Source organism: Colobus angolensis, unplaced genomic scaffold (genome assembly GCF_000951035.1).
Source record: "Colobus angolensis palliatus isolate OR3802 unplaced genomic scaffold, Cang.pa_1.0 Scaffold131, whole genome shotgun sequence".
Lineage (NCBI taxonomy): Eukaryota > Metazoa > Chordata > Mammalia > Primates > Cercopithecidae > Colobus > Colobus angolensis.
Window position 1 is genome coordinate 4,783,782 of NW_012114364.1, and position 25,856 is coordinate 4,809,637.

Consider the following 25,856-nt stretch of genomic DNA (forward strand, 5'->3'; position numbering starts at 1 on the left):
TTTTGAGACAGAGTCTCACTCTTGTTGCCCAGGCTGGAGTGCAATGGCATGATCTCTGCTCACTGCAACCTCTGCTTCCAAGGTTCAAGCAATTCTGCCTCAGCCTCCCAAGCAGCTGGGACTACAGGCATGCGCCACCATGCCTGGCTAATTTTGTATTTTCACTAGAGATGGGGTTTCACCATGTTAGTAAGGCTGGTTTCATCTCCTGACCTTAGGTGATCCACCTGCCTTGGTCTGCCAAAGTGCTGAGATTATAGGCATGAGCCACCATGCCCGGCCCTCTGTTAGCTTTTTATATTTGCACTTTATATTGTTGTTTTAGTAGTGACACTTACAGTTTATAATGTGTTCTTTTTAGAGTCTATTATAAATTATTCCTTTTGTTATTTTCTAGATAATGCAAAGACTTTCAAACAATTTAATTTCACTTATTCCCTTCTGGCCTTTTGCATTATAGTTATGTATTTTAATTCTATGTAAAATTTAAGCCCTGCAGATATCATTGTTTTTACTATTATTATGAAATTTACCCATACATTTTTCATTTCTCCTCCATCATGTGTACATTTTTTAAATTATCTTTATGATCATTTCCATCTGCCTGAATCACTTATTCTAATATTTCTTTTCTATTTGTTTTCTTCTGGTGAAATAATCTCTCAGATTTTGTTTGTCTGAAAGTGTGTGAATTCTGTCTTTAATATTGAGGGACATACTTCAAAGTAAGAAGTTAGTTTGATTCACCGTTGTAAGGCTGTAATTCCATCTTCCTCTAGCATTATTTACTTGAGCAGTATCAGTTATCTCATGTTGTGCCTTTGAAATTATCGTGGAGTTTACTCGGGCAGATTCTAAGATTTTGTGGCATGAGAATTCATGGTTTTCAGTAGCTCTATTGTAATATGTTTAGATGTGTTTTTATTTTCCCTTTTGTTTATAGTCTCACGTGGGGTCCATCGAGAACTTTGAGTCTGTGGATTATGATTTCAATTATTTTCCTTTTATGTCTCCACCAGTATCTTTTCAAATATTGTGTCTTTCTTACTGTCTCCTACCTCACCATGTCCGATGTCGCTCATGATGTTTTACATCACTCCTCCTTTTTGTTTCTTGTCATATGTGGGGCTAGATGTTTTCAAGTGATCTTTTATTCCACTCAACTCTCTTCTATTGTTAAACCACCTATTGCATTCTCAATTAAAGTATTTATACTTCTCACTTCTTCACATTTTCATTTGATTATTTGTTAAACATACTGACTCCAACTATATTAAATTCTCCATTTTGTCACTTATATTCCTTACATATTTTTAATAAACAGTGTCAGGGTCTACTATGGTTATCTTTCTTTTTTCTGATTTTATCATCTTGGTTTTCCTCATTTTGGCCATTATCTGACATGTCCGAGTTTTTCTTTTACTGGCTCTCACACAATATGATTAAAAAATTGCGGAGGCTCTGAATGTCAACTTCTTGAGAGGACTTTGCTTTTGTGTTTTTCTGAAGTTATAGTAAAGGCAGATCAACTTAATTCCAATTAAGGATTGAGATAAATCAATGCTAGATTTCAATTTTAACATTTCAAAATAAAGTCTAGGAATCTCCTTCACTATAGTAACCATTTTACTACCTATATGCGTTCTATAATATGTTCCAAACCTCAAATATATCTAATAAAATTTATTTTTAACATTAATAGACATAATAAATAGCCTGATCTCTTTAAGTTTAACCTGAGTCATAGGGTGTGTCTTCTCAGAGACCTCAAATTGAAGTGTATTTGGTGGTTAAAACCTTTGTTTTTTTTGTTTTTACTATATTATCATGAGATTACAAGAGTTCTCTTTCTAGATTTATTGCCCTTTGGCTTTGGTTTTCTGTTCAATTTTTATCTTATAATTCCATCCTTTTTAGAAGTCCACAAACGTCTCTAGAGGAGTACAGTCTTACTTACTTTATTATTATTATTTTATATAGATTCTTTGCTCCAGAAGGCCCGGCAGTTTTGGCACCTCTAAATTCCAATCCCCACCACCACCCAACTCCGTTCCCTGCTTCTCTGTTAGAAAGAGGAAAAACAGTAGAGAATGACAGTTTCACCATTTCCTTACATTTCTCTTTTTTTCCAAGATCATAACCTCTCAAGTCCTGTCCCTCTTAATTGGTTTCTACTGTTTTCAAATAGCTCCTTATTACCATTTATTGATTTATCTAGCCTTTCTATTTCTTCTTGGTGGAAGATTGCTCTGACTTAATGTACTCCAATCTATCAGAAGTAGAAGTTCTTCAAATTAGTTGGTGTCCTTTCTGTCTGTGCCAATCCACAGTGCTATCTGTATATGAATCTGGAAGTTGTACATATGTCTGTCTCACATCTCTCTACTTAACTCCTTTTGTGGATTGAATGATCTCATTTCGAAAGAAATGTCCTAGATCTTTCCTTGGATTTAGGTAAGAAGGAACATGAGAGGAATGCCCACGTCCCACAGTCTTATTACTATTAACTGCTGCATCCAAAGCAGAATGAATTTCTCCAAGAAGTAGGATGTTTATCGTCCCCCCTCAGAGTTTTGCCTCTTTTTTCCCCGCTGGTCTTCAGCAAAGCAAAGGATTTCCTTAATATTCTTTATTATATAAAGAAATTTTATATTATATGTGCTAATTGTCTCTCTGAGTCAGTTCTAAAGTGTAGCTTTTCCTCTGAGTTTTCCTTAGCCTATTCCATTGGGGTTTTTGGACCTCAGAAAATGGGATGTGAGTTGGTTAGCATCACATTTTGGCTGTATAATCAGCTGCTGTTGATAGTTATTGATTCATTCTAACAACTGGTTACCCTACACTTGAACCCCAAAAGCTAGGCAAGTGCTTGTGGGTGGCAACAACAGTTCTTCATTTAATTTTACTAAACACACCATTTTAAAAAAATGAACGTGACAATGCTCTCAATAATTAAAACAAAATCCAGTTTTCTTTGCACTAGATGGATTTATAAATAGGGAGTGTTTGGTTTTTTCTAGAGTTAGGTTTATATTTTGATAGTCTAAGACATATTATATGGTCATGATATTTCTGCAAATATGTGCCCATCAAAAATTCCATCGTCACACCTGTAGTTAAGAGTGATCAAATATTTAACATGATCCATTTATGAGGTAAAGGCAAATAAAGCACGAATTCAAACTTTTCCTCGTCAGAACAAAACACTTCTTTTTGTTTCATTTTTAAAGTTAGATCCCTTTCCATAAATCTGTTTCCAAGCAATGTATGCACTGACTTTAAAACTGTGTAGAAATCTTCTTGACCTAAACAATAAACGGTTAGAGATCAGTGTTGACTGATTCTTAGCAAAAAATAAAATGTTACTAGGTTATTGATATTCACATGGTCTTTTCACTTCAGAAAACTATTCATTAAGGTCAAGGTTAAATAACACTTCAGATAATAAGAGACCCCTAGTCACAGTTGAGAATTATTCCTGTAAATGTCACCAGATCGTCATAGGAAACAAGCTATTTATGATCTCATTCACAGCTATTTATCAGATAGAGTTCTGTGTGATCATAGTGAATCATGACAGTTTTTTTTTTTTCCTCAGAGCTACACTCTCATCAGCAATTGCCAAATACTGATATAACATTTGGTATAGGGCCAACCGGGTAATTCCTCTCCTTTAGATCTACCTATATGTGAAACATTTCATGTGGTGAGCTGAGGCATAATAAAATGCAATTGGATAAAAATACTTCAGAAAGGAAACTACAAAGTGGTATCCCACGGGTAAAATCTATCTGTGTGCTAAGACATTCATTGTGTGGTCAAATGCAAACTTCCTTCTGGGGGGTCTATCTTTGATCCATTAATTCCCAAATTTCAATTCAACTGAACAGCAATGCACTGAAAACAACCTGCAATTTCCTGGGGCCCCAAAATAAAGTGAAATCAAACAACTCGATTTTGATAATGGAAAAACACTTTCTTGCTTTGAAGTAATGCATTAAATGAAGTGTTACAAGAAATCCATTGTGAGTCTGTCTACTCTCCAATGAGCCATACATAGAAAACTATTTTTAACCAATCACTTTCACACGCATTCAAACCCATTCCATTAGAACTAATGTACTTCCCAAGACCTGCCAAAGATAAAAGTAATTTCTGACATTGTTTATCAAAAATGTAAATTATAGAAACCTAAAAAAAATCTTAAATAAAGAATAAAACAGCACTAAACGTTAATATTGGAGAATGTAATACACACTATTTTATTATCTAAATTAAGCCTTAAAAGAAGTGAAAATGAAAACAGAGACTCATGCCTACCTTTGAACAATTAATGTAATGTAGAAACACCCACTAAATTTGATGTAATGCTTGCACATATCAACTCTTGGATAATAGGAAATGGAAATATCACTAGTAAGTATTTTAATATCCAAAATTTTCCTTAAAAATTTTGGTTGTATTTTCCTTAATATTTTTCTTCTTTAAACAACAGAAGCAGATTGATTAGTTTTAGCAAAAAGTGCCCTCACATTATCTTAAGTGAAACAATTCAGAAACAGAAAGTCAAATACCTCATGCTCTCACTTACAAGTGGGCACCAAATAATGTGTCCAGGTGAACATAGAGTATGTAGTGATAATCACTGGATTCTCGGAAGGGTGGGAGTTTGGGAAGGTGGCCAAAGATGAGAAATTACTTAATGGGTACAATGTACATCATTCAGGGGATGGACACACTAAAACCCAGACTTCACCACCACAAATATATCCATGTAAGAAAATTGCACTTGAACGCTTTAAATTTAAACCAAAAAATACCTTTACCTATATCTTATATCCAATCATGTATTTTTTTCTTCAACAACAACAGTAATAAAAATAGAATGGTCTCTAAGAATATAATATAACATACTCCTCTTTTGAAATTATTCTTTCTAGGGTATATTAAGGTACTTCTCTTTTGAAATTATTCTTTCTTGGGTATATTAAGGTACTTCTCAAAATTTAGATGATTAGTTTTTAAATACAGTATTTTTTCTAACAAACCTGCAATATGGAGTGTCTTTTCTTGTTATTCAAATAAAACATTTTTGGGCACATAGCAGTTGAAGCAATTTACTATGTTCCTGATAATATTACCAGCTAAAATTATTAATGAACTAGTTTGGTTTATAGGGGAAAATCCTTATATCATTCCTGCATAAAGTCACTATATAATTTCTTTAACTATACAGTTTTACAAAAATAAAATTGCTGGGCACTGAAATAAAATTAAAATGATATAAACCAAAGATGAACTGCCATAAAAATGATATACCATGTTTCTCTGAATCATACTGAGAATGTTCCATTAAAAGTTCGACAAAAATATCTGCACGGTGACATCTTTAGTACAAGCAGAATGTATAATTAATAGGTTCACATAAATAAATCTCAATTCAAAAACTCAAGATTATTCCCCAAATGGGATATTTACCCTAGAATTTGGTGATATCATTTCTGTATTTTAATTAGAAAAGAATGGAAAAAAAAAAAAAAAACAGTAACACTTCTAGCCAAATGCTTATGCTACTTACTGACCATTGTAACACATACAACATTTTAGGTTAATACAAGTGAAAGCTAAAAACCCCAGAATAAAGGCATTTCGTATGAAAGAAAGACACATTACCTTTTATTTCGTGTTGGCTTGCTTCCCGTCTTCTTTCTAGTTCTTTTCTGTCATAATTCAACCTCTTTAAGCACATAATTCCATATTGTAAACTTGTTCTTTTTTTTAATAAAAAAATTAAAAACAAAAACAAAAACAAAAAACAGTGAATTTACCTCAGCAGGTGGAGAAAGTTTTCAGATTAGCCATAGTCAACACTATGCACTGCTTCTTAGGGCAACAAGTTAATAAATTACATTTGCAATGAAATCCTTTAGTATTGGAGGGAAATACATTTATCATTATTCTAAGCACAAAATGTTTCTAAGGAATAGAAAAAAATGTTTTCAAAATAAGAAAAACCATAGTTTTAAAATCATCATGGATTATATTGTTCATCTATGTGTCTTTGTCTTTCATCCAGCTATTCCTACATTAGGTGCAGGCAAATTAATATTTTATTCATTTGAAAAGAATTTAAAGTCCCCATTACGGAGACAGTAAGGAATTTATAAGAAATGGATACTCTCTTCTTAAGTTGATGAGAAAAATAACACAAAACATAGTACGTTAGGTAATAGGATAGAGGACCAAATACTAAAATGAGTAGCTCATAACTCTAAGTGATGCAGAAGCATGTAAGAAGAACAGATCAGCAGATATTGAAACTGAATGAAAAGGAAATGTGGAAGGAGCAGAAAATTGATTGACCCTTAAAGGATCAAGTAGCAGAGACGTGTTGACTCAGGAAAATGGAGCATTATGAACAAAAGATTGCAGATGAAAATTTAAAGGTGTGATTAGCGAGATCACACATTCCAGAGCTGAAAACCCATGCTAGGAAGTAAGGAGGAATACAATTACACATGGAAAATAGAGCATTTGAAGGAAAGCCTTGAATTGTTTTTAAGTATGAAATACATATAATTGATACAGAATTACTGGACAATTTTCAGAGGAGGAACAGGTGACAATAAAATTTTTCTGTTTGGCCAGGCACGGTGGCTCACGCCTGTAATCCCAGCAATTTGGGAGGCTGAGGCGGAAGGATCACAAAGTCAGGAGTCCAAGACCAGCCTGGCCTATATGGTGAAACCCCATCTCTACCAAAAATACAAAAAGTAGCCGGGTGTGGTGGCGTACGCCTGTAGTCCCAGCTACTTGGGAGGCTGAGGCGCTGGAAACCGGGAGACGGTGGTTGAAGTGGGCTGAGATCACGCCACTTCACTCCACTCTGGGCAACACAGTGAGACTCCATCTAAAAAATAAATAATAAATAAATAAATAAATAAGTTTTCTGTTTAAGGAAAAATAATCTCATGGCAAAATAGGAGATGGGAAAATAAGTAATCAGAGGAGACAGAAAAATCAATTCAGGGTTCAGTTCTGCCAAAATAAGGACAACAGTCATGAACTTGAAAGGAAAATCGATAAACCAGAGATGTTATGAGAGAGAAAATGAGAAGGCTTAGTGACATTAGATATAAAGATGCAGAAGATGTGATAGGAAAAAATAATCTGTAGACTTCAAGAGTAAAGATCATTGATTATCAGTGATACTTTACATGTTTAGGAATATAAGCAAATTTAGACATACACATTGGTCAGGCTACACTTACTTGTTAGATGCATTTCTAAGCCCTGTGTTTTAATAAAAACAATATTGAGTCAAATATTTCAGAATCAAAGAAAAATGGAAAGAAAATTTCATTAGGCAAGTGTTGTCGGTTGAATTGCATTCCCCTAAAATTTACATGTGGAAGCTCTAATTCTCAGTAATTCAGAATGTGATTACATTTGGATACAGTGTCCTTAAAGAGGTAATTGAGTTAAATGAGACCATTAGGGTGGGCCCTAATCCAAACTGACTAGTGACCTTATTAAAAAAACATTTGGACACTTGGGGACAACAGGAATATATATTCACAGAGAAAGGCTTATGTGAGGACACTGAGAGAAGGTGACCATCAGCAAGCCCAGGAGAGAGGCCTCAGAAGAAACCAGACCTGCCGATTCCTTGATCTTGAACTTCTAGCCTCCAGAACTGTGAGAAAATGAATTTCTGTTGTTTATGCCACCCGTCTGTGGTCTTTTGTTGTGGTATCCCTAGCAAACTAATTCAGTGGTATACTAGATAATACTGACATAATCACTATCACAGATATTAGGCAACTTCAGATTAAACCAATGCATCTTGATCAGTTTCTGCCAAGTTTTGATATGGAATACAAAATTATACTATACAGAGAATATATAATATGAAAATGTCTGTCAGATGGAAGACTGGGCCCAAAAGACCATGGGATGCAATATACAGTCAGGTACTACTTGCTTTAAGTCAGAGATTAGCATAACTTAAAAATGAAGCTTGGGTATTTCCCAGAACAAACAAAAAGCAAGTCATTTTAGTATTTTTTTAAATTTGATCATTATAGAAAACATTTTACTAAAGTAATAAAATAGCATTAAAAGTCAATCTAGTGAAGAATGGAAAAACTGGACCCCAAAAATCTAATGCAACCATATGAAATATGAAGCCCTAAACTGCCCATGACAGGGAGCTCACTCACTACCTCACAATGTATACACTACAAGGCAGCTGAGAGTGGTACAAAGATGTTTCTTCTAGTAAATAGAAGTCACTCACCCTAGTATCTACACCTGTGTTAACTGAAAATCACATGCTCAACAGAGAAAATATAATTCTTCTATCACATAATAATGATCTTAAAACATAAGAAAACTTATTTAAAATCTTCCTTCATCCAATTTAAATGTATTTAACTACTTCAACTTTATCATCAGACTTCTACCACCTTACAACAATTTGATGCCCATAAATAAATGCAATTTATTTTTGTTATGTCACCGTATGGTAGCACTTTTGTGGTCCCTGCCGATAAAGACAGTCTAAACATGCCTTGTCAAGCCATTAACCAAAATGGAGAGTTTCATGCTAATGATACATTCCTTATCTTTTTCACACAAGTTTCTGTTAAATTATGGATTCTCCATCCAGCAATTTAATAGGTTTTTAAAAAAACACTGTTATATTTATCTTCACCACATTTAATTCAACAGTGTCAACAACTGCATTAAAATTCAAAATATCTCCATAAGTTGGAATCAAAAACCCCAGTTATCCTCTATTTATCTTAATTTTATGTCATCAACATATCTAATTTTTATACCATCTTCAGTAACTGATTAAATGTTGGACAGGAGAGAAGCAAATACAGTCTCCCAAGCCAAAATCATCTATGGTTATATTTATTAACTTATCACCACAATCAACTATATGTGAGAAAAAAACAACCAAAATCCAGCTGACATTGTTTCACCTAACATAAACACAGCATTTATGATACGGTATAACAACAAATCCCTTTTTATCTGCTGGATGGTAAACAACTTGAAAAAAGACATTGCCTGTTGTTCATCTGCATCCTCACAGTTATCTAACACAATATTGCTTTTTTCTGAAATTAATATACAAATAAGCAAACTCACTAAAAGACATAGAAAAATAAAAAGCACAAATATGTCTTAGATGAAGAATTTCTTCTCAAAGTTTTTCCTAGAATGTTACTAAATTATAAAATTTATAACCCCATATTTTTGTAGAGTTGAAACTATGAATATTTGTTTATTCTTTCTAAATAATTTTCTAATAGAAACACATACAACTATAAAATTACAAACATTGGATTTTCAAAGAATCTCACAAAAAATAGACTTATGCTCTATGAGAAGAATTGTGTACACATATATTTCCATGAAGTTCGGGCATATAATATGCACATAGCTCTAAATTAGAAAGTCCCTGCAATTTGCTGGATGAAGATATTTTTCCAAGTAGATGTAAACAAACAATGTTTCAAATGACATACATTTTCTATCTTCTAGACATCCATTTTTGTTTTACTAAAGTATAGGTAATATATTGTTTCATTTTAATTATTCTTTGGCAACAAAAACAAAAACCAGAAACCTACCGATGGAAACTATCCACCATTTTTAAATGGACACGGAGATCTTTTTTTGTTAGGTGATCTAACATTCTTGCATCTACCAAGCATTCCATAAAGTAACTTCTGTACTGAGGTAACCCCAAGCTGGGAAGCCATTCATTTCCAATCCACTCATGGTTCATATCTCCATAAGCCAGGGTCTGTAGAAAAACCGGACACTAGAATTGTTTTATAGCAGTCAAGTTTCTTAACCAATCAGATGAGATGGTAATTGGAGAATATTACCTATTATTATAACTGATATTTAATTACTACGATATGTGTAAACAAAGCAAAAATAATATTCAGATAGTATTTGATTTGATTTGATATAAAATGGAACTCTGCATTCATTTATTAAAGTATTTGCCTATTGAAAATGATTGGCTATTTACTTTGTATTCTCAAAAGGAATTACATTTTGCCCACGTATGTATTTTATTAATTAAGAAAGTATTATACAAACTCTGAGCTTTAAGATTTTGTCTTTATATTGATAGGTTTGTTTTATTTGTATCTGTCATTACCCTCTTGTCAATGTCATTATTGCCATTTCCCTCTTATCAATGCCACTACTGCCATTGCTACAGTGTAATGGCAAATGTTGATGTGAAATGCAAACCTCAGTAAACAGAGAAAGGAATAAATGGTTTGGAGAGACAGAATTTTGAAGCTTTGTATGGACATCGTTTAGCAAAGCAGGTCATCAGCTTTCCAAAAAAATCACTGGAAATAATCAGCCTTTTCTAGAAATCAAGATACACTCTAAAAGAAGCAGGGTAGGATCAAAAACTAAGACAGATAACCTAATTCTTTAATATAACAAGTAAACTGTTCTTACCAATACTGTTCAAAACAGCTAAAATGAAAACCAAAATCAACCATTACCACTAAACCAGTATTTTAAAAGAACTATTATTCTCTATTATTTTTACAGAATTCCCATTTAGTTCCTTATCATGCTCTAATTTCTCAATTCTAATATGCATTTCTAGGGAAAATATAACTGCTCCTCTTCTTTTGTGTATTCTGAAAAAGGATGAAATTTTATCAAAATCAAAATCAAATACAATCTTATTGTGTGTTTAAATACAGGTCCTAATATAACTACCAAAATTTTTCTTATATTGAAAGGTTTCAATCAGATTGAATATAACACAAATTTTCTCTTTTGGTCATCCAAAATATGGAAATATAGAAAAAATGCACAGCTTCCTTGTGAAAGTACAGGTCTATTCCAAGTATAGACACCTGTCTCATATGAACATTTCAATAAATGTCAACGGCTCTGTGCTCTGCAACACCAACACTCGCACCTCCAACCCCTCTTCATACACTTTCCGTTATATGTGAAGGCATGGGCAACTCCAAATAAGTCTTTTCTTTCTTTCTGTTCTCCCTTTAGATCCAACTTGAATGCTTCCTGATTAAATATATTCAGGAGTGATTTCAGAGGAATTTAAGTTTTGGATCATTCTTTTGAGAAAGAAAGAAAAGTACCCTTTTAAAAGAGGCAAGGTATGAAACGGCAATCATCTTATTTTAAAAATATGATAATTAAAAAAGACATATAAAGTATTAATGTAATCTAGATTTACCTATACAGATCAGCATAATATTGAGCTAAGTGAAGGTTTATAATATTATGACTTATGACAGTTTCTTAATTTATATTCTCATCGCCTACTAAATGATATTAAGGGTCTTAAAGCATATGAATCTCCTACCTGGGCCCAGCTTCCTTCCTCAGATTCTTTCTGTGTTAGCAGCAGGAAATGATTAACAAAGCAGGTAAATATAAATTAATTTCAAATCAATACAGTAAAATTTTTCTAGCAGAAACAAAATTGTTATACAAAATGCTTTGTATAACAGGCAGATAAATACACAGATTCTGACTCAGAACCATAGAGATCAATTTTGCAGTTCAAAGGCAATTAGGCAGCAACGACATAGTTTTCAATTAATTCGAATTTAAATGCTAAATTCATAATTGTGTGAACATTTGATTTGGTCATTAGAAATCTTTTTTTAAATTCTTAAATGAGTGTAATTTTCAAAATGTAATGTGCTATAATAAAAACTTCTGTTGACAAATATACATATGTATATATGATAGAGAAATCTTATACAAAGTAAATTGGTGAAGTGAAAAAACTGACTGTATCCCTCCAGCAAAGCTTGGAGATAATCAAATAGATTTCAACAATGGCCAACAAAACAAAACGAGACAAAAACCAAGTACAACAAAACTAAACTAAAAACCAAATTAATACATGACATTGGTGTTTTTATCCATAACAAACTTGAAGATAATCAATTTTTCAAATAAGGATAACACTGAAAAGACATCAAATTAAAAAGAAGCTGATAAAGATAAAATATATGATATGCCCAACTTTGTTACTTTACGTGAAAAAATGACTTTTATAACATCTTATTTTTAAAAGTGACAATTACAGATTCCCCAAGACATTCTTTAAAATTGTGCTTTTCAATACCAAATTAACATAACACTTTTTTGGTTTTTGGGGGGTTTTGTTTGGTCAAGCTTGTATCTAAGATGGTAAAGCACAAGAAACCACATAATCATATTAAAAAATGAATATTCAATCTAATCTTTTCTATTACCAATTTAATTTGGTTTAGAAACCTGTTACCTGTGAATGTGTCTGATACTAAATGATATTTGGTACAAAAACTTCCAATGTTGCAACATGAATACTATTTATTACATTCTTGCTTATTGTTTATGTACTATAAGCTCTTATGATATTAGCCATAATCTAACACTATTTCATTTAAAAAGTTCAAGAGAGTACAGTAAAAGAACACTGTAAAAAATGTTAGTTATCATTGCATATGACTATAAAAACACACCCTACTACTCTGGTCTATAGTAAACAAATTAGTTTCCTCATCCAAGGAGCAGCAAAGTCACTTTCCTTCAGGTTCAACAAAGCCATTAAGACTAACCGTTTTTGCTGGAGCTGCAAGATTTTCCATTTCTTCATGAGTCACCCAAACGTTGCCTGAAGGCTAGTGAGGAGGCCCAGAGGGAAGCAGAGGAATCCATGGGAGGCAAGCAGTGGTAAAGAAGAAAGGCAGCACCTCTGTGAGTCAACAGCAACACAGCAATACCACAGTGCCCTTGCCCCTACCGTGTGCATAAAAGAGATAGCATGGCTGGTTTGCTCAGAGCTTCCTGTTTCTTCTACTCAAAAAGATTAACTAGAAAGAGGCATGCTGTGAAGCTCTTGGGGGGTGTCGATTTAAAATGACATTTCTGCAATTATTAGTCAGAAAAAGAGCATCATCAAAATTTGCATTCCAATGGTATGTGGCTATCAGATCAATTTTTGTAATAATGGTGAACTGATTAAATTTGAACTGTAGAATAATGTAATTTTAATTGTTTACTCAGAAAACAATGGCACATGCACTTTGTTGTGTTATCAAAATTTCCTTCACATAATTTTGATTCTCAATATCCTTCGAAGGAAAAAAAAATGGTTGTCAATATAAAGCTGGAAACATTATCATAACTTATCTGGAAAGTGGCATCAGCTTTTCCCGAAAGATTCCCTTTAGTGTGTGTGATTGAGTAAATAGCAAGTGTCCCTGCATTCTTGCGGATGAGAAAGAAGTGAAATGCTATTTTTTATTCAATAAAAGGTATTTTTCAGCCACACTAATAAACCCATGTACTTCCTAATTCTTCACCAGTATCCAATACCATTGTAGAGAAGAACATAGTATAAAAGAAATTGTTTTCTCTAGCAGGCAATATTCTATGACAAAGTCCCATTTGCTTTCTAAATATAACACCCCTTGGCATTAGTTCTATAGACTTAATAATGCACAGTTTCGAAACCAAAGTCCACTTAGTAACATACAGATCAGGCATATCATTGAAGGTATTAGCCCCTCGAAACCACTTGCCATCAAATTCCATCATTTCTTTATGAACATTGCAAGGTTTTCCAAGTACATCGGTGAAATTTACATCCTATGTATTATCTGCTACTTGTTTGGGGGAAGGTCCAATTTTTAAAGAATTGATGTAGCAAAGTTTTTACCCAAACATTACAAGTCATCACCATAATTCACTTTGGGTTTTTCTGCCATTCACCTAATACCACAACTTTTCCTGTATTAAAAGTAATATAATTTAAAATGTAAGGTTTTCCAAGTACATCGGTGAAATTTACATCCTATGTATTATCTGCTACTTGTTTGGGGGAAGGTCCAATTTTTAAAGAATTGGTGTAGCAAAGTTTTTACCCAAACATTATAAGTCATCACCATAATTCACTTTGGGTTTTTCTGCCATTCACCTAATACCACAACTTTTCCTGTATTAAAAGTAATATAATTTAAAATGTAACTATGTATAAATTGATGAGTATAATTTGATGTAAGTGAAATCTTATATATGTATGTGCATACATATATACAGTCATGTACTACATACTGACATGGTAGTCAAGAATGGGGTGCATGCACAACAAATGGTCTCATATGATTATAATGGAGCTGAAAAGTTCCTGTCACCTAGTGATATCAGAGCCATTATACCATTGTAGTGCAATGCATCACTCACGTGTTTGTGGTAATGCTAGTGTAAACAAACCTATTGCACTGCCAGTCGTCTAAAAGTATAGCACGTGCAATTATGTGCAGCCCATAACCCTTGATAATGATCATTAACGACTGGGTTACTGGTTTATGTATTTACAACACCATACATTTTAAATCATTATTTGACAGTGTACTCCCTCTACTTTTGTTTTTTAAAGAGTTAACTGTAAAATAGCCCCAAGTAGGCTCCTCAGGAGGTATCTCAAAAGAAGGCATTGATATCCTAGGAGATGACAGCTCCATGTGTGTTACTGCCCCAACGACTTTTTAGTGGAACAGAATATGGAGATGAAAGACAGTGATATTGATGGTCCCGACCCTGTGTAGGCCTACAGCAATTTGTATGTGTGTGTGTGTGTGGTTTTGGTTTGTTTGCTTGTTTGTTTTCTGTCTTGGTAATGAAAAAGTTTAAAGAGGGGGAAAAATAATGAAATAGCAGAAAGCTTATAGGACAAGGATATAAAGAAAGAAATTAATTTTGTTCAGCTGTACAATGTGTTTGTGTTTTAAGCTAAGCATTACTTAAAAAGAGTCAAAAGTTAACAAAAAAGATTTATAAATTACAAAAGTTACCATAAATTAAGGGTAATTTATTACTGAAGAAATAAAAACTTTTTTTATGAATTGTGTGTAGTATAAAGTATAGTGCTTATGAAGTCTACAGTAGTATATAGTAATGTCCTAGGCCTTCATAGTCATTAAGTGTCCTATTCACATGTACCATTTTTTATCTTTTATACTATATTTTTGCTGTACCTTTTCTATGTTTAGAATATTTGGATACACAAATTCTTACCACTGTGTTACAATTGCCTACAGTATTCAGCTTAGTATCATGCTGTACAGGTTTGTATCCTGGAGCAATAAGTTATACCACATAGCCTAGGTGTGCAGTAGTCTATACCATTTAAGTTTATGTAAGTATGCTCTGTGGTATTCTCAAAATGAAGAAATTGTCTCATGACTCATTTTTCAGAACATATACCTGGCATTAAGTGACATTTGATTGTATATATACTTAAGTAACAAACGGAATTGAGTGGTAAAGATTCATAATTATAAGAAAATTCTATGCACATAAAAATTCCACAGGCTAAGCATCAAATTTATGTGTAGAATTTGTTTTCTTCTACTGTTTTGGAATTTAGAGTACAGCTGATGTTTTTTTCTGTAAGATAAATTTGTGGACACCTATAAATTAAATTTAGAATATAAAAGTCATTTATGTCCTTAAAAGTCCCTTCCTCGTATATCCTGCTTCTAACAATGATGCTCATTACAAAAGGAAAGTTGCACATGAATATATAACATTACATTACTCGGAATAAATTGTTTTTATTGACTTTATGAGGAGTGTGCTATGCTGAAAAGCACTTTGCACGCATCTGTTACATTCCCTTTACACCAGTTATCATGGCGCTTTGCTTGAGTGGGTGTACGGTTGGTTCAAAGTGAGTTTCAGTGATGATTACCTGAGAAGAAATTCGTTTAAGCCAATCTTAAATGGCTTAAGCTTGCAGAACAGTGTAAAATCAATTTTACACTGATTTGTGTAGCTTCTGCTTTGAATCGTAATCCAAATAATGAAGATCTCACTCCTTCTTTAAGAAACTACCTGTATTAATTACCTCATACTAGAATAGATACATGCATAGTACCTTTCACAGGTTATCTTTAAGTCTGTGTCTGCCAGTCTGTCACCATATTCTGGGATGCGGAACATGATGGAAGCTATGGTTTTGCCTGTTTATTTCCTCACAAAATAAGTATATACCCAGGGCAATTTTCTAAAGTATGGTTGGAAAACTTTCAGAATCTGCATGTTAGTTGTTTCTGTTTGATATGCAGTTTTACTTGTGAAGAGCACTGCCTGCCCTATATAGTCTTGTAAAATAGCTGACAGAAATAGTTTCTACACAACCTAATCAAGTAGCCATTAACTGAAGTTTTAACAAGTTTATTTTATAGGGAAGTGCATATGTACTAAGTCAATTATTCAATCAGATTGCTCTCTCTCCACCACCACTTTAGGGGATGGAACTTGCATCTAAGTACATTGTGAGGGAGTAATTTAGAGCATGAGAATTTCAGAGAAAAGCATCTCTATAAGATAGCTAGATTGGGAAACTTTGAACAACCAAAGGGCATAAAGATACGAGTGCCTTGGGATTCAGGATAAAGACAGTACAAAAGGTAGGTTGGAAAAGCATAAAAAACAAATATTGTACAACTTGGTTGTGGTTCTCTGAGATCTCTATAAAATTATCTACTCACTGCCCTGGGTAGCCTGTGCTGCCACCTCCCCAAAAAATGTGTGAGCTAGAAAACGCAAACCAATAGTCGTTTTTTGTGGCTAATATCATCTGAGTCCAACATGAAATTTATAAAATTTCAATTATATTATCAAATTAGAATCAAGGGGCTTGAGTTATACAGTAGCATTTACCAATGACTCCCTTAGGACATTTCCTAAACCTGTCCACATTTCAGGTTCTGCACCTCTTAAGTGAGACTAAAAGTGCATGCTCCAGATTAGAAAGAAACACTGAAAAGTTTACATTATGATAGAATATGTTTTTACACAGGGCTGGGACTAGCATGAGGCACACGAGGTCCCAGGAGGCTATAATTTAAGGAAACACTCACTTTGAGGGTTGATATCTGACAATGAGAGCCTCTTTAAATTTTATGTTTGAGATTATCTTGCTTGTCTCCCCCTGGTATCCATGGAATAGAACTTTGAGAAAGTATCAAGTGAGAAGGAGAAAGAAATTTCTAAAAAATGATAAGACTTAAAGCACTTACCTAATTAAATCATTCTGGAAAGAGTTACGACAGAAAAATAAATAATACAATGAATTTAAGATATACCTCCTGAAAATTAATCAAGTGAAAATAATGAGTAGTCTTGCTGTCAGAGATACAGTATAAGTAAAGCAGCCAGACCTCAGAATAATCTTAAATCTTAACTAGGTAAAGTAACTTTTGTTACTACCTAGGTCATTTAAAGTGTTTTTTACTTTGTAATGGAATTACAAAGTAGTAACTTGAAATTACTTTTCACATTCAAATGGCCTGGATCCACATTTCTCCCCTATATGAATTTTTGTCTCTCATTATAAGATAAATCCTTCTCATTATAATAAGAATGGTATTTACACCTCACTCTCTTTTCAATAAAGGCTGAGGTTTATAAAGATAACTCTACCTCATCCTCTTTTCAATAAAGGTTGAGGCTTATGAAGTAAGTAATAATGAAAAGAGGACCAAACAGACTAAAAGAATGCTATAAAAAGAAAGAAAACTGATAGAGTGCAGGAAGCAGAAGCAGAAAAACATGCTTGTTAGGAGAAAATCCACAGAGGAGTATGACCTTAGATGAGTCAGTTTACTTCTTAGGGGGGAGGGGGGAAGGATGGCATTGGGAGTTATACCTGATGTAAATGACAAGTTGATGGGTGCTGACGAGTTGAAGGGTGCAGCCCACCAACATGGCACAAGTATACATATGTAACAAACCTGCACGTTATGCACATGTACCCTAGAACTTAAAGTATAATAATTAAAAAAAAAAAAAGATGAGTCAGTTTACTTCTTTACCTTGGTTTTGCCCATTTGTGAAACAGCTGTAATAAAAGTACCTTTCTCATAGTGTGGTTGTGAGATTTAAATGGGCTATTACATGTAAAGCACTTAGAACAGTGCCTGACAGTGAGCATTCTGCTGATGTTGGCTACTACTGTAATTATATTAGAAATTCTGTCAGGTAATCTCCATTCAAGCAAGTTTCTAATTCAAGAAATACTCTGTAGGTCTCTGTATTACACTGATCTGACTAATGCCTATCTTACACCTTACATTTATGCTCAATCTTGTTGAATTACATGGTTATCAAAAATAACTTTCTTTCAAATTTATTTATTTCCACTGCACTTGCTTCTAAAATGCTTGATTCATCAATTTAAATAAATGTTACATAAAGCAAAATATAAAACAAATTTGGCTCATATGTAAATACTAAGTTGAATTAGTTGGAAAAACCAGAGATAGGCAAATCTTGAAACACACTATCAATAAAACACAATTTTGTCAAAGTCTGGGGAAGACATTATAAATTTCCAGAAGGATTCCTCATTCAAATGGCTTTTTGAGTTATCTTGAAGTCATCACTTTAAAAAGAAACACCAACTAGAGAAATTAGGGATGTTTCCAGATAAGATGATCTAAAAGGATAATGTGGAACTACAGACATTGGAAACATACGCAAAAAAAGTTTTAGGTGCTCCATTTCAATTTGCAATGCTTGAGCATTCCCATAATTTTTACCTCAGATAAAGTATTCAAAGAATACACTTTTTTTATGATATCCTTCTTCAACCAACTTTCAATTAACTTGATATCTCTATCTCTATCCTAGTAGGTAAGAGACTTTCTATAGTAATAGTAGCTTGGGGAAAAGAAACAGAAAGCTGGAAATTTAGGGCTGGCCCAAGGCAATCATACACGTGACATTTAAATTTTCCTTTCTGATGGTCCAGCCCATTAAATCTAGGCAGGAAAGGAGGCAGAATCAAATAGAAGCAGTAGGGAAAAAAAAAAAAAAAAAAGCCCAAGTACCGTGTCTTTTTCTCCTCAGAACTTCAGTTAATAAACATGAAATATCTGGCTGAGGAACCCAAGCCCAAACCTCAGTGTGCAAAATAACTTGTATGATCTGAACAAGTTGTAGTGTTCTAGAAGACATGATAAAATAACTTTGTAAAAAAGAAAAAAGCATCAAAAAATCTGCCTTTGTGTTTTGTAAGTATGAATTCTACCACATAATGTTAGGCTATGACTTTATGTAGTGGATTCATTACTAGCGATTTATGTGGAATTTTCATTTTGTACAGCAAATTTTACTGGAAATATATTAGAAATGAGTAAATGCTTCCATGTAGATGGAGTAGAAGGAAGAGGAAACATTTAGTGGATAATTTTAAAGCCTAGAGACACAACTTAACTTGTCTCATGTAATTTGCATCAGTATTTGGCAAGAGGCATATTTATTCTGTGAATACAGAGCTATTACACATTAGTAAAAAGATAAATATTCCTATAATAGTATAGATGGTTGGAAATGTTATGAATGGAAAATTAATATAAATACTTGATTAATAAGAATATAGAAACTTGCATATTTAGTAGTGATTTTTAAAATGTAAATTTAAGCAGGGAGATAACCAATGTTGACAAAGGGAGAAAACATAGCAACACAACACAATTTGACAATTAAAGTTTGAAAGTATTAAGAATATGCATTACCTATACAAAAATATAGCAATGGAAATAACCACAGTTTATGCAACATATAATTACAAGCACATATTTTACACACAACAAAAAATCGTGTTACACACAACAAAAAAATGTCCAATAGTAGGAATTTGGTTAAATAAATTATCACATTTCTACAAAGGAGATATGCAACAATTAAAAGTGATGTTGCAATTGCATATTTAATAAAATGAAGAAAATGCTTATGCTACATTACTAAATTTCCAGAAAAGTACAAATTAATATATTATGTGAAATAATCCATCTATATAAAAAGATAATGAAAAAAGAATGAAAAGATCTTCATCAAATTTTTTCAATAGTGAAAAAATTAACATTGATTATCTCTGGAATCAGTATTTTTTAATGTTTTTAAACTATTTTGTTGCCATCTTTGTAGTTCTTAGTATTTTACAAATGTTATACAGGATCATGTATTAATTCAATAAACACATGTAAAACTTAAATGCTATAAACAATATATTTTTTATGCTGCAAATGTTCATTTTTATTTGAAGCCTTATCCAGCTGGTAGTGATTTCTCCTTTCTTGAAGCTTCATCACACTTTGCTTCTATTGTACATTTAGGAGTTAATTTATATAATCTTGTACTAAATCTACTGGTCAACAAACTTATTTTCCTTTGTAGAGTTTCCCTTTCTGATCTCAAGAACACATACATTTCTTATACTTCAGCAGAATACACGAAATATGTGGGTAGAGTGATCTATACAATGATTATTTTAAGGTAAATATTTACACAATATCTAAAATTTGCCAGGCACTATTGTTAAGGCCTGGGGTTGATGGAAACTTGATACTATCATTATTTCATCTCATGTGAGGTAGATTAAGAAAAGAAAGAACTGTGAAATGTTGTTTATAAGTACATGGAGTGGTAACTCAGGAGGGAAACCAAACCCAGATTTTGCGGGCTCAAGAAAAGCTTTTCAGAGGAAATATATAAAAGAATTGATAAATGAACAATGAACTGGGAAAAATATGGTGACCTTGAAGTAGGATGAAAGTTTCGGGCAAAGGGAAGACCAACTACAAAAGCTCACAATTGACTAAGGGGAAAGAAGTTTGAAAAACTGAAAGTAGTTCCTGACCTGGAGAAATAAAGCCTTTGAGGTGAACTGAAGCTAGATCATAAAGACTCTCATAAGCTTTATTTACTTCTTCCCATTCTTTAAACAATTGAACGTTAATTAATATTGTATAATTTAAATTCCTTCAGTTTGGTTAAGTAGTTTTAGAAAAATAGTTTTAAAATTTCCTATTGTCCATTAAGAAATGAATTACACTGGTAAATAAAAATAATAAAGTGTATCCTATGTTTCATCTGGAAGTTGGGACTTCAAATTTATTTTTGCAAGATTCATAATGTTTAATAATTTGTTTGCATTTGCTCTTGGGAGGAAAATGTGAATATAAACCATTTATGATGCTTCTCTCTCAGCTGGAAATTACTCAGGAAACTCATCATCAGAGGTAAATTCAATTTACAATAACTATTTTAATGATCTTCTCAGTTTTTTATTTTAAATATACAGGTGACTTTTGAACAACACAGGTTTGAACTGCATTATTTCACTTATACACAGACTTTCTTCAGCCACTGCCACACCTGAGGCAGCATGACTAATCTCTCCCCTTCCTCCTCCTCGGTGTACTTTAAACATAAAGACGATGAGGATAAAGGCATTTATGATGATCTGCTTCCACATAATGAATAGTAAATATCATTTCTCTTCCCTATGATTTTAATAATATTTTCTTTTCTCTAGCTTACTTTATTGTGCAAATGGAGCATATAATATATATAAAACACACATAATACATGCTTATCAACTATTTATGTTATCAGTAAGGCTTCCACTCAACTGTAGGCTCTTAGTAGTTAAGTCTTGGGAGAGTCAAAAACTATAGCTGAATTTTTGACTAAATTATATTCAGTCAAATTATAAATTATAGCTGAATTTTGTGGGGGTTCAGCACCCTTAACTCCCATCTTGTTCAAGGGGTTACTGTATTCTGAATTGTCTTTTAGCTTGAGTCATAATGCAGGTATAGTGAAAAACATTTGTATCTATTTAAAAATAATACAGGTAAGAGTTTTAAAAATTATATATTTTTCCTACATGTCATCTGGGAAGAACTTAAAATGGAGTTATGTAAGAAATATATAAGCCTTTTAAATTTGACCTTTTATTTCTGGCATTAGAATTTAGTATACTGGGAAGGAAAATGTGTAAATAGAAATGAAGCAAACTATTCAGAACTGTTTAAGATCATGTATAAAAAGTTATACTTAAGTTACTTTTCTGCCTGGAAACTGCCATAAAGCAACATGACTTTTTAATATTTTACCTATTGCTAAAATTTATCTCATTCGCCCATATTTTATTATGCTGTATAAGATATGAGATTTGGGAAATATAGTAATTATCAGAAATAATATACTTTGTGAACAAAATATATACTTTAGGAATGGAATAAATAAATAATGAAATATTATTTGTGAGTTTTTTTGTGTTTGAATTTGTCATCATGCATGCCTTTTTTGTCACATTTTGTTCTTTTCTAGGATTAGGATAGGTAAAAAATTATGAGATGATTAGGAATTTGTAACTGAAAGACAAGCAGACTTTGAAAGAAAAGGATATTCCAGATATTCCATTTGGTACTTGTGAAACATCAAACTCATGTAATTTCATAATTACGGAAACTTCTTAAGAAATAGTGAGTTATAAAAGAAGACATACATGATTATACAAACATATAAAAAAGCTCAATATCACTAATCATCAGATAAAGGTAATTAAAACCAAGTGAGAGACCATCTCACCTCAGTCAGAGTGTCTGAGTAAAAAAAAAAAGTAAACAACAACAACAACAGATGTCAGCAAGGGCACAGAGAAAAGGGAACACTTATACACTGTTGGTGGGAATGTAAATTAATACAACCTCTGTGGAAGGCAGTATGGAGATTTCTCAAAGAACTAAAAATAGAACAAGCATTCAACTAAGCAATCTCACTACTCAATGCCTACCCAAAGGAAAAGAAATTGTTATATCAAAATAAAGCCTGCACTCATGTCTTTATCCCAACAGTGATCATAATAGCAAAATCACAGAATTAATCTAAGTGTCCATCAGTGGATGACTGGATAAAGAAAATAGATGTAAACACCATGGAATACTATGCAGTCATAAAAAAATAACGTCTTTTGTAGCGACATAAATGTAACTGGAGACCATTATCCCAAGTGAAATAACTTAGAAACAAATATTAAATTAAAAATATTAAAACTAAAAAAAGTAAAGTAGTCACTTAAGCCTTGCATCTTCAGTAAGCACTAATGCTTATATCTTATCTCCTGAGAAATTACCCGGGTGAAAGAGAAAGGAAGGAAGGAAGAAAGGGAGGAAGGGAGGGAGGGAGGGAGGGAAGGAAGAACTTAAAAAGAGTAAGCGCAAGGTCTTGTTGCTTGGAAGAAAAACGTAAACTTTAGATGCTAGCTCAAAAGTCTGCTATGCTAGCTTTCAAGTCTGATATGAATCACAGCTCCTCACTTGAAAACCTATTAAAAACAGCAGCAAGTTTAATAAAGAGCAAGCTAAATCTCTTGAGAATAATTCAAGCTGACATTGAAATGTGTGCTGTCACAATTTTGCTCTGTAGACTTAGACACGCTGCTATTTGCCCAGCATTGGGGAAGGGGAGGAGCACAAACCGACTCACAGTTCGAGATGTTGGAGGAGCGGAAGGACTTGTTAGGGAAACCATCTCCTGGATTGCTAATCGGAGTTTTAAGCGATGCAGTGGGTTGCTGATTCCAATTTCTCTCTGGATCTCAGTGTCAGATAAAGCAGACATGATGGCACCACTCTTCACATTGGCTCGGCAGGCTGCAACGTACCACGCAGGCATTCCCAACCAAAGCTGTTAGACAGGAAAAAATGCATTAACAAATAATAATAATAGTTGTCATTTTAGTGTCTCATATGCCAGGAATTATTTTATGTATTTTACATACATGACCTCATCTCATAAGATAAAATGTTACCATTATTCTCCCCAGAGGAGATAGATGCACAAAGAAATTAAATGATGTATTTAAAAACAACAGCAAGGTAGTGATAGAAACAAGATTTGAAATTGAGAAATGCTAGTTCCAGAGACTCTATTTTAACTAATTCATATTACTAGTGATAAAATGATTGCTGCATGGCACCAAGTTCCCCTTTGTATGTAGGAACTAGAATGGCTACAAGCCATATTTGATAAGGGACTCAATTAATGTTTGTTTAATTAGTGGCTTCAATTTATAATGCTCCTTTGAAATTCTGAGTGAAGAGAAATTCTGTCACAGAAAGAGACAGCTGTGCCATAGCCAGCCATGTGATTTTGATCAAAACATGCAGTGTAGCTAAGCCACATTTCCACCTACCTTCCTATACCATGTGAAAGATGTGTGAACTTAATTAGATGCTATATATGAAAATGCCTTTTGGAGAGTGAAATGATGTACTAAGAAAGAAGTTAAAATTCAAATCACTGAAAAACTAAAGAAAGTAACAAAATTAATAATGCATCAGAAATTAGAGATTTTAAGGCTAGCCACAGTGGCTCATGCCTGTAATCCCAGCACTTTGGGAGGCTGAGGTGGAAGGATCACTAGAGGTCAGGAATTTGAGACCAGCCTGGCCAACATGGTGAAACATCATCTCTACTAAAAATACAAAAATTAGCTGGGCATGATGGCGGGTGCCTATAATTTCAGCTACTTGGGAGGCTGAGGCAGGAGAATCACTTGAAACTGAGCGGCAGAGGTTGCAGTGAGCTGAGATCAGGCCTTTGCACTCCAGCCTGGGGACAGAATGAGACTCTGCCTGAAAAAAGAAAAGAAGAGAAGAGGAGAAGACAAGAGAAGAGAAGAGAAGAGAAGAGAAGAGAAGAGAAGAGAAGAGAAGAGAAAAGAAGAGAAGAGAGGAGAAAACAAAACAACAACAAACAAAGAGGCCAGGCGTGGTGACTCATGCCCGTAATCCTAGCACTTTGGGAGGCCGAGATGGCTGGATTGCCTGAGCTCAGGAGTTCGAGACCAGCCTGGGCAACAGGGTGAAACCCTGTTTCTACTAAAATTAAAAAAAAAAAAAAAAAAAATTGGCCAGGCATGGTGGCTGGTGCCTGTAATTCCAGTTATGTGGAAGGCTGAGGCAAGAGAATTGCTTAAACCCGGGAGGCAGAGATTGCAGTGAGCCAAGACTGCCACTGCAATCCAGCCTAGGGAACAAGGTGAAACTCTGTTTCTACTAAAATTAAAAAAAAAAAAAAAAAAAATTGGCCAGGCATGGTGGCTGGTGCCTGTAATTCCAGTTATGTGGAAGGCTGAGGCAAGAGAATTGCTTAAACCCGGGAGGCAGAGATTGCAGTGAGCCAAGACTGCCACTGCAATCCAGCCTAGGGAACAAAGTGAAACTGTCTCAAAAAAAAAAAAAAAAGAAAAGAAAAGAAAAGAAAAGAAATTAGATATTTTGATGTTTTAACTTTGCTGTGAGACTCTTGAAAGACAATTAAACCAGTATTTCTATGAACACAGCACAGGTCTGGTGCACCCTCAAGCACTGTGTGAATGCCAATCACAGGCATTATATTTCAGCACCTGAATAACATCACTTAAAGCAGGAATATTCTCCCGTTTTCCCCCGTCATTAGTTATGAGTAAGAAGTACAAAACACAACAAAAATGTATCAGTTTATATATTTGTTTTTGAATGTCCAAGAGATTGATTGATTTTTTTTGATATTTGTTGAAATAAATAGGTTGAACAAAGGAGAGAATTGTGACAGTGAAAACAAGTGAGATAAAGAAGAAAAACTATAAATCAGCACAATATGGTGCCAAGAGCTCTAGACCACAAATCAGAAGACGCGAGCCCTAATTCCTTTCCAGTCTCATTGGTGAGTCATGTAACCCATTTAAACCTCTGCCATATTTTCCTCATTTGTAAAATGAAGGAATCAAGCTTGATTATTTCTGAGGCATCGTGATAGCTGTCAAAATGATCTCTACCTCTTGATATCCATTCCCTTCTATAATCTCCTTCCTTTGGAGGTTGGCTTGGCCCAGTGATTTATTTCTAATAAATATCTGATGATAAAAGTGATAGGATGTCACTTTCCAGTTTAGGCAATAAAAAAACTATGGCTTTATTCTTGCTAGTCCC

The 25,856-nt window shown here is 33.6% G+C and overlaps 1 protein-coding gene and 1 long non-coding RNA gene across 11 annotated transcripts in view; one reads left to right on the forward strand and one right to left on the reverse strand.

Moving 5' to 3' along the window:
* The window catches only part of PPFIA2 (protein tyrosine phosphatase, receptor type, f polypeptide (PTPRF), interacting protein (liprin), alpha 2), a 514,858-nt gene that overhangs the window by 13,431 nt on the left and 475,571 nt on the right, over positions 1-25,856 (reverse strand). For 4 of the 10 annotated variants that reach the window (XM_011934119.1, XM_011934124.1, XM_011934121.1 and 1 more), the window contains 5 exons: positions 23,368-23,568; positions 12,639-12,701; positions 11,390-11,419; positions 9,648-9,841; positions 5,674-5,771 (listed from right to left, as the gene is read on the reverse strand). In XM_011934119.1, the coding sequence (XP_011789509.1) occupies positions 5,674-5,771; positions 9,648-9,841; positions 11,390-11,419; positions 12,639-12,701; positions 23,368-23,568 (586 nt within the window). The remainder of the gene's footprint in view (positions 1-5,673; positions 5,772-9,647; positions 9,842-11,389; positions 11,420-12,638; positions 12,702-23,367; positions 23,569-25,856) is intronic. The other 6 variants (XM_011934120.1, XM_011934127.1, XM_011934128.1 and 3 more) reach the window with 4 other exon arrangements.
* Positions 11,070-25,856, forward strand: part of LOC105506092 — a 30,578-nt gene continuing 15,791 nt past the window's right edge. The window contains exons 1-3 of the long non-coding RNA XR_001000868.1: positions 11,070-11,175; positions 21,176-21,357; positions 25,453-25,590. This is a non-coding gene — a long non-coding RNA (uncharacterized LOC105506092). The remainder of the gene's footprint in view (positions 11,176-21,175; positions 21,358-25,452; positions 25,591-25,856) is intronic.